General features: G+C 39.0%; 1 protein-coding gene across 12 annotated transcripts in view; it reads left to right on the forward strand.

Moving 5' to 3' along the window:
* The window catches only part of PDE1C (phosphodiesterase 1C), a 571,792-nt gene that overhangs the window by 484,816 nt on the left and 71,628 nt on the right, over nucleotides 1–15,348 (forward strand). For all 12 annotated transcript variants that reach the window (XM_017876413.1, XM_017876415.1, XM_017876419.1 and 9 more), the window contains 3 exons: nucleotides 5,486–5,567; nucleotides 8,898–9,018; nucleotides 10,669–10,844. In XM_017876413.1, coding sequence (XP_017731902.1) covers nucleotides 5,486–5,567; nucleotides 8,898–9,018; nucleotides 10,669–10,844 — 379 coding nt within the window. The remainder of the gene's footprint in view (nucleotides 1–5,485; nucleotides 5,568–8,897; nucleotides 9,019–10,668; nucleotides 10,845–15,348) is intronic.

Below are 15,348 nucleotides of genomic sequence, written 5' to 3' on the forward strand. Positions count from 1 at the left end.
ATGGCGGCACCATTCTGGGCAAGGACAGGACCCCATGGCGGCAAAAAAAAAAAAAAAAAAAAAAAAAAAAAAAAAAAAAAAAAAAAAAATAAAGAACCAACCCCCCAATTCCTTTTTTTCAAAAAAAAAAAACAAAAAAAAAAACAAAAAAAAAACAAATGCTTTTAACAGCACCCAAGTCACCTCTTGAATGTTTTGCTGCTTAGAAATTCTGTCTGCCAGATATCCTAAGTCATTTCCCTCAAGTTCAAAGTTCCACAGACCTCTAGGGCAGGGGTAAAATATAGCCAGTCTCTTTGCTAAAACACAGTAAGAGTCATCTTTACTCCAGTTCCCAACTAGTTCCACATCTCCACCTGAGACCACCTCAGCCTGGATGTCATTGTCCATATTATCAGCAGTTTGTTCAAAGTCATTCAACAAGTCTCTAGGAAGTTCCAAACGTTCCCACATTTTCTTATCTTCTTCTGAGCTTTCCAAACTGTTCCAACCTCTACCTGTTACCCATTTCCAAAGTCGCTTTCACATATCAGGTATCTTTACAGCAGCACCACACTCTACCAGTACCAGTTTACTGTGTAGGTCCATTTTCATGCTGCTGATAAAGAATACCCAAGACTGGGTAATTTATAAAGGAAAGAAGTTTAATTGACTCACAGTTCCACATGGTTGGGGAGGCATCACAACTGTGGGTGGAAGACAAAGGAAAAACAAAGGGATGTCTTACATGGCAGCGAGCAAAGAGAGAGAATGAGAACCAAGTGAAAGGGGTTTCCCATTGTAAAACCATCAGATCTCATGAGACTTATTCACTATCATGTAAACAGTATGGAGGAAACTACCCCCAATTATTCAATTATCTCCTACTGGCTCCCTCCCACAACACATGGGAATTATGGGAGCTACAATTTAAGATGAGATTTGTGGGGGAACACAGCCAAACCATGTCATACCCTCTACAGCTAGGAGTATTTGGTCCATGGCTAAAGGATAGATAATAGCTAACTCATATAAGTTTAAGGTATTACAGTGATTCTTTTTCTAATTATGAGGAAGTAAAAATGAATTACTTAAACACATGGACATTTTTTTCCTCGTGAAGGAAACCTTGTTTGCACATATATATACTCAAATAAAAACGTGCTGGAGGCAATATGAAAATAACCATATTGAATTTCTTGCCTGTTGGGAAGGAACTGTTAACTCATTGCACTGGAACTATTTTTTTGTAATTATAATTCAGTAAATTATTTTCATTAACTTAATATTTTAACCTCGATGCCATAAGCTATAGTAAGTAGCACATGTAAGAGAAATGTTGCCTCAGCTCTTAACTATAGATTTTAAGTTGGACAATTCAAATCGGAAATCTTGGTGGCACTATAGAGTGTTTTTAAAAATTACATTTGGAAAGCTGGGTTACATTTTAAAATAAGGGCATAGTCTCAGTGCTGATGGACCACACGTTCCATGGTTTGCTAAGAGAGTAAATTACATCTTCAATTTTATAACCATAATTTACAAAATCCAAGCCACTGCCTCAGGGTACTTTTTGATGAAATATTGACTTTAAAGAAGTATAAGTTCACCTCGTTGGTAAATACATCATGTTGTAAAAACTGTGAGGTTCATTTTCTTTGTATTGCTGTACAATTTTATATTTTGCAAACATCTCTTACAATTTTTTTAATGTCTCTATGGTATTTTTCCCATTTTACTTTATTACACGTGTTGGTGAGTTTTCCTTTTTTCTCTATGAAATTATCAGATTGTTTTATTGTTTCTCTTTTGTTTATAGTGCCTTCACTGATCTTTTTATTTTTAGTAATTCAGTTCTCCTTTGAGCTGCTTCCAGCACAATCTGCATTAACGTGATAGTTCTAGTTTTCTTCTCTTTTCAATATATTTCCTGCACTCTGCTAGGTCTCATTCCCCTGAGCCCTTGTTCTTGATAATTTCAGGAGCTTGTTTCTGTTAATAGTGGCACCATTTTTCTGATGAGTGTTCCCCATCTGCTGTTTGAAGTTCTCTATTCCTGCTTTTGCTGCTGATGGTATAATACTTCCTTCTCCTCCCTTTGCTCTTTTTTTTTTTTATCTCTTCCTTCCTCTTCTTCTTCACCTTTTTCCTCTTCCCCTCCATGTTCTCCATCATCTCTTTGTCCTCCTCCTTGTACTCTTCCTTCTGCCCTGCCCCTTCTCTTCCTCCTGTCTTTTCTTCTTCACTTTGTTATTATTATTTACCATCTTTGAGTGAAATGTATTCTTTTCAGGCCAACTATTTGCAGATTTGTACCACAGGGCAATCAGAGCAGTAGTATTCCAAGCTATCTAGAATTGTCCTTGGTTTATTATGAGTCCTATGAAGTGGTGTGTGAGTGTGTGTGTGTGTGTGTGTGTGTGTGTGTGCCTTGACTTTTTCCTTACTTTTGTAGGGCCTCTTGCAATTCAATGTCTATTCTCTACCTAGCCTCTTGGCATCTTGCCTCATTCCTCTTTGATATTTACAGCATTTGGCAGCCCTTTCTCATATAGTTTTGATTTGAGATTACAGATTTTTCACTTGGATGTGTGATTGCATTTCTTTTTCTTACCCTCCTCATTTTGAGGTGATAATTTCTGAAAAAGCTAAAACTTTACTATGCTATCTTAAATCCAACATCACAATGCCTTTCTCATATGTTATATTTGTGTCTTCCTCCTCTGGGAAAGAAGAATATACATTGCTGTGCTTTGTTCAACCTGATCCTTCTGTTGCTTTCCCAAACATTTCCTTTTTCTTTCTGAGAAGACTCACTTGAGATATTACCTAAATGTCTTTGGAAGCTCTTTCATTGACAGGTGCCATCTTCTCTGTGAACTTCCAATACAGATGGAGCCCTTGTTTCTTTTCACTGGTTTGCTGCCTACATATAGCTACCCCCAAATGTATAGCAACACACATAAATGGAAGTTTTGAACTCACTCATGTAAAGTATAGGACTCATGTTTCTTGATTGTCAGGTGGTTCTATCATAAGCAATGACTTTAGACCACACTCTGCCATCTACCTGGCTTCCAAAGTGCTTGTCTACATCAAACCACTAAACCGGGGAAAGCATGGAGAAGTAGGCATAAGAGATGTTGTAGGCCTGAACTGCTGAACTGTGGTAGAAATGCATCCCTTCTCTTCTTCTGTTATTGAGCACTAACTGGCAGTGATTCTAGGCAATGGAGTCTAGCTGTGTAGACAGGAAATGGAGGAGGAGAAGAATAGGGGTTTGGTGAACAGCTACTTGCCTAATTGCTCTCTTTAGTTTGTCTGTCATAAATGTCTGAGTGACCAAAGGAACTTGAGTGTTTCTAACCAAATTAGTCTTCTCATTTATTCAACAGATATTCATTATCTTCCTTCTGCATGCCAACTACATGACTTTATCAGTTGGAGTTATCTGAACCCCTACTGCAGGAATGATATTTAATTTTCTAAGCTGTCCTGGAAGAAAAAAATGAGTGATTTTTTAAAATCCTTTGTATAAATAAGAGAATTTTGCCCTCTTTTGAAAATGTTGACCTCTTCAATAAAGAGGAAAGTGTATGAGTAATTTTAAGCTATAGCTATAGAGTCACACTCAAGTTGGATTCATCAGTAGAAGTTTATTCCTCTACATTATTATCAGCACTGTTTTTTTTTCCAATTCATAAGTATATCTGCTTTCCAAAGGGAATTCAATTACCTCTGTTTTAAAAATAAGCTTTTATTAGTTGAGTCTACATAGCTCAATTAAATACAAAGCATGTAAATAATGTGTATATTTGGGTATGGACAAGTTCATGGAATTAGAGTTACTTAGTATCGGGTGATTGTTCAGTAATGAAATCCAAATTGGTATTTATACTTTAATAGTCAAATGGAGAGTGTTCACACCCTCCCCATTAAAATGTACTGACAGAACAATTTGTATCCCTGCTACCTGGGAATAAAAAGGGTTTTATTTGTTTTAGCTGAACTATCCCACCAAACCATCTACATCACTAGAATTTATGTTATAAATACACTTCCTTTTCTACATATCACCTAGGTAGAAATCACTCAGGAGGAAATCATTTTTATCATGCCACTTGAGAGAGTAGTTTTCAGTAGAGCGTACTTAAATAAAGAAGCCATTTGTCCCCTGGGGTGTCGATATAGGAAGAGGGTGCAGAAGGAACTGAACCACTTAGGGACTATTCCTGAAACCCTTGGATGTCTCCAGCTCCCATTGTGACCCCAGTGTTGAACTTCCTTAGACACACACTCCTTTTCCGTCCTTTCAGTTAATGCTGCATTGAGCCAACATGTGTTCTCTTTGGTAGCATGCCTTAGAAGGAAGAATCATCCAGTTTTGAACCAGGCCTGGTTGCAGGTTGTTACTATCCTTTATTTGCTATTAAATTAATTTATTGACAGTACTTATTACAATCAGAATGTATTAGGTGAACAAATTCACTAAAAGTTTCTCAAATCTTGACCTTAAATATTAGAGCCACCTGTTGGGAAATAACAGTTCATTTTATTTATTTACATGCATTTTCTCTTTCATCCTTATAACCCTATGAGGTAGAGATTACTATCCCACATTTAACAAGTGATAAAAACTGAAATGCATGGAAAGAAAATAACTTACCTATGATCTATCTCACATCTAGTAGGAGAAAGAGATTCAAGCACAAGTCAGTAGCTATTATCCTGAGGCAGTAAAATGAATTAGCACAGCTTCACTACTATAAGAAGGGTGACATATTTTTTTTTCCTTTCCTCTGGGGGTATGACAAGTATTAAGTCTCAGGCCCAAGTTTTTAGAAAACATCTCCATCATTATTTAGACTTTTCATAGTACTTACTTATTATGGTGATGCTTTTTGGTAAGATTGAGAATATATTGGTCAGACAATTATGTTTTATTGTTGCCTATCTTCATAGACACAAGCAATTATTTATTCTGACTCTTTTTGGTCCACTTTTCATTATGGACTGACCTCTGAGGTTAAGAACCCAGAAGCACTTGCTCCAACTGTGTGTGACTTTAAGTAGCACTAGGGGGATCAATCTGAATCAGTCCAGTTTGAATTTTAGTTTCAAACACTGCCCACATCTGGGTGGAGACCACAGGTTGACCCAGGATGACTTAGGAAAACACAGAAATTCTGCCTGCAGTGCTGGCTGCAGGCCACAAGACATATTTCCTGTTGCCTTATTTTCCATGGAGGTCATAGTACTGCCCAATGAGGCTTTCTTTACAGCAGCATGAGCTTTGTAGTTGGATGGAACTATTGGATCCCAGAAGGCTTCAGCCTTTTCTTGTCTTTTATGTAGAGAAGAAGTCTCCATAAAGACTTATTATATAATGTAATTGTAATAATTAAAATAAAGACCAGTGGCCTCTGTGGCGGCAGAAGTCTCTAAATGAAATCTGGGTGACCCAACCTATTGTTCCTTAATTTACTATGACCTTTTATTTTTCCAGGGTGACAGAGAAGCAGAACTGGGGCTGCCTTTTTCTCCTCTGTGTGACCGAAAGTCCACTATGGTTGCTCAGTCACAAGTAGGTACGTGTTTGCCAGCTCTTTGGTTAGAAGGAAGCACCAAAGCAGGAAGCCTGTAGAAGTAAGCACAGATGCTCTGAGCAGTTCTTTGGCTGGGAAACTGGCTCCATTCTGCCATGTTGTGCTCATGGCTCTGCCTGATTGGATTTATGGAACCACTCTGTCCATTCTTCTCCCTGGAATGTGGCTGTTCATGGGAGAATTGGACAATGGTACTCTTGGTGTCTCTGTCATTCCCTGTCAAGAGAAAGAGGGGGTCCCAACTCTCCAAGGAGATAACAAATGTCATTGGCAGGAAGCCCATTCTACTCCATCCCTCCATTCTGCATGCAGCACTGTAAGCTGCCAAGGCATTTCTACTCACTGATGCTTCTTCTAGCCCCATTTTCAGGACAGCCCCATTTCCTGGTTGAATCTACTTCCATGAATGGATCTTTCAAAATGTTTTCTTCCTTCTTTCCCGTCTTCCTTCCTTCCTTTCTTTTCTTTAAAGCACTTTTTTTTAGGTAAGGATAACTTTGGAATTGCTGATAACCATAATATATGCATTTTAAAAATCTTCATCTATGGGAGAGGGCACCAGTGCCCTATCTGAATTAAACGTTGTCAGTGATCTCCACCTTTGAAGAGTCTGAAATCATTTAAGAAAATTCAATAAGAATTAGGGATTTTTCTACTTTTGTTTTGAGTGCTTATGCTTTTTAAATAATATATATTGAGTCTTCATATATTGGGCACTGCTAGACATGGTAATAGATGTTATAGGAACAAAGAGAAATTATACATGGTACCTGCTGTCAGACACATTAAACCAGTATTGGGTGATGGGCAACATGTTACAAAAACAAAAATCTATTAGAATGTTATAATGCTAAGGTAGACTTTTGTACATAGTACAATAAGGTACACAACAGTGTGTGAACCATTAGGTTTATTAAGGGGTAATATTTGAATTGAGTCCCAAGAAGTGCGTAGGCATTGTTTGGGCAAACGGTGATCTGTGTTGGAGGTGAGCTAGGGGTGGGTAGAAAGTCATTCCAGGCAGAGAATGTAGCATATACAAAGCAGTGACACTTAAAACTGCCTGGTATGGTCAGCAAATTCTAAACATTTCCATATGGCAAGAACATTGGGTAGGGAGTAGGATGTAGTGAGGGACGTATCAAGCCCAGATTTTATGTAGTGTTAATAATAGCATGTGTTTATACTTTCTTGTGGGAAATGAGGGCATATCTAAAGAATTTTAAGTGAGGTTAAAAATATATAAATTTATGTTTTAGCCTGTGGGCTTAATCTGGCCCACCACCTGTTCTTGTAAATAAAGTTTTATTACAACACAGCTAAGTGCATTCATTTACATATTGTCTATGACTGCTTTTGCACTTCAGTGGCAGAGTTAAGTGGTTTTGATAGAGATGATATGGCCTGCAAAGTCTAAAATAACTATCTGGTCCTTTACAGATAAAGTTTGCCAACCCTGTTTTTAGAAGATTTCTTTGCCAGTAGCATGGAGGATTAATTGGAGGATTTTCAGTAAGATTAGAGGCAAGGAAACCAGTTGGGTGCCTCCTACAGGATTACAAAGAAGAGATGATGAATATCAGAACTAAGGTAGTAACAGAGCCTCTCCAGAAGAGAGGTGGCACATAAGGTGTCAAGGATTTGACTGAATGCAAAGCTGAGATAAAGGCAGAACTCTAGATTAAGTGGTTGGACCACGGTTCCATTTACAAAGGTTGTGGGGAAGCTTATGAGTTAGTTCTGGTTCGGACATGTTGAGCTTAATTTGTCAGGAAAAAAAAGGCAAAAGTGGTGTCATCAAATACTTTAGTTTCAGCTTAAAACTACACTATAATTAATTGTAACACACAACACATACTACACATACACAATTACAACACTATATTAACCATAATACACATTTGACTCTCACTGTTTCCTTATCAGTCAGGACACTATTGGTATTTGATTGAGACAGTTCTTGTTTTGTCAATTACATTGTAGGACTCTTAACATCCTTTATGCTCAGCATTAATGCCACCTTTACCTCTACCTGGGCCATTGTGAAAACTAAATATGCATTCATACATTTCCAGATATGACCTTCAAAGGAGAATGGGCAACATTTCCTCTGGTTGATATTTAGTTTCCTTCCAGTTTTCATGTGGCTGTGCAGGGAATTACCACCGTCCCCACTAGCTTCAGCTCCTAGTTTTTCTTCTGATTGTCACAGAATATTTGGGTGTCTGAGCTGTTAGGACAATCTCTGTAGCCCAACTTCAACCATCTCTCTAGCACGGTGATCTCACAAAGGTATAGTTCTAGGTCTGAGCCCTCTGTCACTTTCCAATGCTGTTTCTTCCAACTCTGTTTGCCCCCTCCCATCTAGATGCAGCCCCTGTACCTCAAAGTCAGCAAATATGAACCAGAGCCCATTGTCATTTCTTCGCCACATTCTCTTTCCATTTTCTGTTTTCCCTGCTTTGTTGTTGGAGTGTCTTTGGCAGATCCCATACAGAGGCAGTACCACCTCCTGCTGTGCAGGTATCTGTGCCTGCTTTGCATTTCCACTTTATAGTGGCACTGGTTCCAGCCTTCTTTATCTTTTTTTTTTTTTTTTTTTTTTTGAGCAATTGCAATAGCTTCTAAATGATTTTCTCATCCCTCTCCCTTCCTGCTTTCTTCATTATTATCTTGCCAGATTAACTTTCCAAAGAACATTTAAAAATTCTTATGACAATGCTGCTCAAACATCTCCAGGAGCCTCCCGTGTCCACCTAAGTCCAAACCCTCTATCTGAACACTTAGAAGCCTCCCTTCCTAGAGCTGTCAATAACTAACCTTCCCAAGCTTTCCTTCCACAAATCCAAAAGAATCCCTACTTCCTAGTCAGTCCCCAGACGCATCTTACACCCTCCCATCTGGCTTTTTCCATTCCCATCTTGGCTTTTTCCATTCCCACTGCCCAGAGTGAATAGCCACATCTTCCTCTCCACCCATTCTTAAGGGCTCAGCTCAAATGTCACAACTTCAGGCAGGTCGTATTGTTCAGTCTTAGTCTTTTACACAGTTCCTATCACAGTGCTTGTTCTGTAGTGGGTGTTGAGTATTTCATAGGTACTTTATTGAACTGTATCCTGAAAAGTCATAGGAAGTTATGTAGGAGAAATGAAACTGACATGTAATATTCAAATCAAGGAATATATAAAGTGAATAAGATCAACCCATTCTCTTGTAATCTGATCTGGAGCTTCTAGATCAGTTTCTTCTGGAAAGTATGGAAAAGCCCAAGGTAATATGTGGGTCCTCTGAAGCATTGCTGTTTCTCTTCAGGTTTCATTGATTTCATTGTGGAACCCACCTTCACTGTGCTTACGGACATGACCGAGAAGATTGTGAGTCCATTAATTGATGAAACCTCTCCAACTGGTGGGACAGGACAGAGACGTTCGAGGTCAGTGGGGAAGCCTGAGGGCTGGGGGTGAGGTTGGCCTGTCCATGAGGATAGAATTCTTCTTTTGCTGGGGATGGGGATGGTATGTCATAATGACATTTGCCTTAGCTCCTTCTCATAAAAAGTTGTCTGCCTCTTTCCTTTTCTCAGAGGAGTTGAAATTGTATTATCCATACTCTCCAAGCTTAACTGTAAGAGGTGACCAAGGTCTAAATCATGACCAGCAGGAACCTGGTGCTGCCCCTCCACCACCCCATTTGCTGCATGTTTACCTGCTGTGCCCAGACAATCCTTGCTCATGTAATACTCCACAAAGACAGTGTCACTCCTAGAGAGTACTTACAAAGAAATGAAACTGACATTCATTTCAAGGTTTGCACAAAGAATGAAGTAGAGAAAAAGAATCGAAAGCTTGAAATCACCTTCTACCACCACATCATTATATCAAGGGTAGATCAGTAAAGAGTACAGGCTCTAGAATCAGAATGCCAGAGTTAAAAACTCCTGACCTCATCACTTACTAGCTGTGCAATCGCAGGCAAATTGTCTCACTTCCCCCATCTGAGAAAACATGGATTATAATACTCAGAGGTGGCTGAGAAGATTAAATAAGATATTCAATCTATGTTAAACCTTACAACAGGGTCTAGAACAGAGGAAGTGCTAGCTACAATAAAGTCTTTATTAGATATACTACTACTATTACTACTACTATTAATCTCCTTGTTCATGTAAAACATTGGGCTTTGTCACAAAGGAGGAAGAAGAGAAATGGAATGAATAGGAAAAGGAGAAGCAAAGAGCAGGAAAGGAGTAAAGAAAGACAAGTGTTAGGACAGGGGGACCCCAGGCATGCTCCAGATGGATAGACTCTCTTAAGTTTGCTAACAAGGAGGACAGAGCCCCTGGCAGAGTCCCCATGGCCCCACAGCTCTTCAGGCAGTGACTGAAATACATTCTGCTTGTCTAGTCCATCATGAATTTGTGTTCCTACCAGTCACTGCTTTGACCACTTGGTAGCAGTAGTTACTTCTTTGAGATTTTCCAGAAAGATGGTACTTTCTAACATTTACAAAGTTACCCATAAGGTCTTTTGCATGACCTAGTCTCTCACTATCTCCATGCTGTCTGCATTTCCATCTTCTTCCAGCGATTTAAGGAAATTATCACTTCCCCTGGACTTTGGTATACTGGGATCAGAAAGACCCTTGCAGGGGAATGGTAGAGCTGGAAAGAAAGAGGAGCAAGTTGCTAGGTAACTTGGAAAAGTGGTCAGTGTGGAAGCAGATGGGTGAATTGCAGAATTAAGTGGATGTCCCAGTTCAAATTAGTCAGTTTCAGAGAACAGAGCAGAGAAAATTCACATGAGGGGGTTCTGGTCATTGGGAAAAGAGAAGAGGCCAAATAGCAAAGAAGAAATATGAAGAATATAGAGACTCTTGAGACTGCAATGTTGATATTTTTCCTGCTGAAAATTCAGAATTTTCCACCTGTCATATGTGGAAAATAGAATAATTATAAACCTCAGGACCCAGAAATTTTACAGCAATAACTCGATGAGTGCTAACCACTCCTCCCCTGGGCTAGTTCATTGGCAGACATTTTCCAAACACTAACTCTCTTCTTTGGTATGATTTTTTTGTTTTCCAGTTTGAATAGCATCAGCTCATCAGATGCCAAGCGATCAGGTGTCAAGAGCTCTGGTTCGGAGGGAAGTGCCCCAATCAACAGTTCTGTCATTCCCATTGACTATAAGAGCTTTAAAGCTACTTGGACTGAGGTGGTGCACATCAATCGGGAGAGATGGAGGGCCAAGGTACCCAAAGGTAACATGCCACAGACCTGTCCAAGCCAATTCAGCACCCAGTTGTAAAACAAGGTTGTCTTCCCTGAGTTATGTGTGTTACAAATAACGCACAGTTGCTCAGGATGCAGATTCAAATTGCTGAATGTTAGAATCTACCATCTTTTGATCTTCATAATATCTACCAATCAACGCATGATAAAATGCAGCAGACCTGCAAGCCTCCTGACATGATGCCCTTTATGGTGTGGCACTAAACTCCTTTTTCTGGTATGAAGACTCTACAGGAGATGGGTGTTATTATTTCTTGATTTCTGCTAAACCATATTGTCGTTTTCACTTGATGTCTTGTGGAACAACTGTGAGGCTTTTATTTCTTCTTTCACCTAAGTAAATACCTGCTAATAGCCACCTTGCCTTGGCCATTATGTTGGGATATAAGGAGCTTTAATTTTCTTACATGCATTTCTATATTCCTTTCATATTCTCAGTTTCCCTTCACTCATTGCCCAAACTATATATCTGATCTTCTAAGATGATGGTAAATTGTTGGTAAACAGAAATTCCCTGAAGTAGACATCATCAAAACTAAAAATTGTGGCCTTTGGGACTATCAGCAGAAAAAGGTGGAAATTTGTATGATCTGGGAAGCTTAAATTCCTTTGTTCATGTGTGCATTTGTGACTACTGAGCATGACCTCCATGACGGGTACATTCTACATGATCATATTAGGGAGAGAGGCCCTCGTGCACAGGTAGCACAAACCTAATAAGGGGTCTGACACTGTGATGCCTGATTCAAGGTAAGGACAAATACGTAGGTGGCTCTGGGAGCCCAGTGAGGGAACTGGGCTTCCTGGAGGTGAGCCTTCAACAAGAGTCAGTTTTTGCTAACATCTATTGCATGCCTACTGTGTGCCAGTCTGTGCCGGGTACCCAGGGTACAGAGATGAGTAACAGACATCCTTGCCCTCAAAGCTCACAGTCTTGTGGCAGGGGAGGGAAAGAGACATTACTATATAGTTTCATTCAAAGGAAGAATGGAAGTTCAGTCAAAGCCCTGAAGTTGCCACCAGCACCACCAGGCTAAGCCCTAGGCCCTCACATCAGACAAAAACACATCATCCCCTCCCCAAACACAACATCTCACATTTTTACCCTCCCAGTGTCAGTATACTGGGTGAGAAGGGTAGGGACAGTGGATAAGAACATGTTCTAGCAGTGTTGGTTCCTGTATATCAGCGTGGGAGCTGGGGGTTCCTTTTCTAGTGTAGGAAAGAAGCAGCCTCACTGTTGGAGTTATTCAAAGGCTTGTCCACAAAATTCTGTCCAATTTTGTGACTTGTCCATAAAATTCCATTCAAGTGGCTGCTCATTTCAGGTGAGGCAAAGGGTTTATATTTATGGCACTTTTAGGGCATAATTGAACCCTTATCATTTCAGGACAGATGTTGCACCCTGAACTGTGGAGGGAGCCAACACCTCTTCCATATTTTAAGTGCACTCTCTCCTAGTCCATTCAAATGCTTTAAACGTTCGAATCCTCCCTGTTGGCAGGTATTGCAAACAGCGATGGCAGCTACTGCATCATCTGCAAAGAAACACTCTCTTATAATCAATTACACTCATTACACTTGAAAATTCAATTTCTGACAACATGCAATTTAAAGAGGTACTTCAAAATAATTTGTTTGCAATTATCTGGCTTACTAAAATTACCTTCAGAAACTAATCACCTGGGGAAGCATTTGACAGTTTCAGGAGAAAACTGGCCCTCTAAAAAGAACAGATAAATAAACAGCTAATAATTTTTAAATGCATTAGGTATGGGGATAGAGATACTGTATGTTTGAACTATTTTGAAAGCACAAATATTTGTCTGTAGCCCTGCTTGGGCGTTTGGGAAGGCATCATGTGGCAGGACTTCTGGGATTAAGACCTGAATGAGGTTGTATTTAGAAATGGGAACAAGAAGAAAGGGCTTGGGCAAAGGCACAGAGCCTGGTGTTATGGATATTTTGTGGGAGAATAATTTGGTTGTCAGGGTACATTTCAATTAGCAGGGAAGGGGAGAGAGAATGGAGTCTTGACTTGTAAGGGTTTTTGTTGTTGTTGTTGTTGTTGTTGTTGTTGGCAAATTCAGATAGGTTCTTTGAGGCTCACTTTGGGGATGATAATGTACATCACAGAATTGAGGTGAATAGAAATAATGCCTATAAACCACTGAGTAAGGAGCCTGCAAGGTTGGTACCTAAGTAGTAGCTGTTATTTATGCAAATTGGAAAAGAAGATTAGAGATTTGAATACAAAGTTAAGGTGGTGGTGAAAATACCAACTTATAACTAATATTTTATAACATTCTTAGCAGCTCAGTAATGCTGTTGACTGGTTGACTGGTGCTAATAAGAAATCTAGTTTGCATCTGTTTTCTGTTGGTGGTGGCTGTTTTGTTTGTTGCTCTTTTTTTCCAGATGACCCTGATTTCAAGAAAGGCTGTCCTCCATGGGGCACTTGAACATGTATTGTTAATAAATGCACTGAAAATGGGTCTTGGTTTTGTTAACCAACCTGATTTACAAAACTAGGTAGGCAAGAACTGATAATTATTAGGAAAGATTAAATAAATATTTTTATAGCCCTTAGAGTTAAAAATCACTATTCCCAACCAAAGATGTATGGACATAACAATTTTCAAGTCTGATCAATATTGATTAATTTCCATTCAGTATTTAGTACTTTTTTTTTAACACTTATTTTCTGGTGTAACACTAATGTGTTTAGGTTACAAATGCTGAAATATAAAATACATATATAAAAGAAAATGAAAATTACTCATTACTTCTCTAGACACATACAACTATTATTAAAATTCTGATGTAATTCTTTTTAATTTGCTTTTCTGTAAATATATATAAGTAAAATTCTGCCCATAAATTGGGATCATAATATAATATTATCTTGTATTTGGCCTTTCTCTATTTTGAGTATTTTATTCTGATACTGAATATTGTGATTTACAATATATAAAGAATTATTCATTTACATATTTTCTCATTTTGAGTTTTAATGTTGATTGAAGTTTTCTGTCAGCTGGAGCAGTTCTTTGACTAAAATTTTCAGGAAGCAGGAACACCTTCTAAGTTCTTAAATGTCTAGAAGCACCTTTCTTTTGTTCTTGTATAGAACTGAGATTTGAACTAGTCAAAATTCATATAGTATTTTGGGTTTTCTGATCAGTTTCTCTCTCTTTTCTATGTTTTTTTTCTCTCTCCTTCTCTGGTTGTAGGCATTTCAGAAAATTATATCAAGGGATAATCAGCCCAATATGATTTTTAACTGAGACCCTATAGTATCATTATTCAGGAAGACAAATAAAGAAATCAGTGTATTTCTCCAAAACTGTGCAGACATGCATTGTGGGGTAGAACCGGCTCTCCACTGGGAGGAAGCAAATGTATGGATCTTGAGGGTTCTGCTCCGCCTTAACTCTAACTGCTTACTCTTGGTTGTTTTTATCACAAGTCCCAACACTGCAGACAGTCTGACATGGGAAGCCAAAGGAAACAGAATTGAACCACACATCTCTTGCTTTCGACTAGTCAAGAGGCCTAGCAGATGCTAAATCTAAGACCTGAAAAGTGAATTCTCTATATACATCCTGTGATTGGAACCTATGAGCATGTACAAAATAGCTGTTCTCAACTCCTTTTTAATGTATATATATAAACCAGCTTCTGGATCCATTGATTTTTTCTTTCTTTCTTTCTTTCTTTTTTTTTTTTTTTTTTTGAGACGGAGTCTTGCTCTGTCACCCAGGCTGCAGTGCAGTGGCCCCATCTCGGCTCACTGCAAGCTCTGCATCCCTGCAACAGAAGAACAGGTTCACACTGTTCTCCTACCTCAGCTTCCCGAATAGCTGGGACTACAGGCACCTGCCATCACACCCAGCTAACTTTTTTTGTATTTTCAGTAGAGACAGGGTTTCACCGTGTTAGCCAGGATGGTCTCGATCTCCTGACCTCGTGATCCACCCACCTTGGCCTCCCAAAGTGCTGGGATTACAGTGTGAGCCACTGTGCCCGGCCGATTCATTGATTTTTTTGAAGGGCTTTTTTGTGTCTCTATCTTCTTCAGTTCTGGTCTTATCTTAGTTATTTCTTGCCTTCTGTTAGCTTTTGAATGTGTTTGCTCTTGCTTCTCTAGTTCTTTTAATTGTGATGTTAGGGTGTCAATTTTAGATCTTTCCTGCTTTCTCTTGTGGGCATTTAGTGCTATAAGTTTCCCTCTACACACTGCTTTAAATATGTCCCAGAGATTCTGGTATGTTGTATCTTTGTTCTCATTGGTTTCAAAGAACATCTTTGTTTCTGCCTTCATTTCGTTACATACCCAGTAGTCATTCAGGAGCAGGTTGTTCAGTTTCCATGTAGTTGAGCGGTTTTGAGTGAGTTTCTTAGTCCTGAGTTCTAGTTTGATTGCACTGTGGTCTGAGAGACAGTTTGTTATAATTTCTGTTCTTGGAAACC

Source organism: Rhinopithecus bieti, unplaced genomic scaffold (assembly GCF_001698545.2).
Source record: "Rhinopithecus bieti isolate Rb0 unplaced genomic scaffold, ASM169854v2 scaffold_10015, whole genome shotgun sequence".
In the NCBI taxonomy this organism is placed as follows: Eukaryota; Metazoa; Chordata; class Mammalia; order Primates; family Cercopithecidae; genus Rhinopithecus; species Rhinopithecus bieti.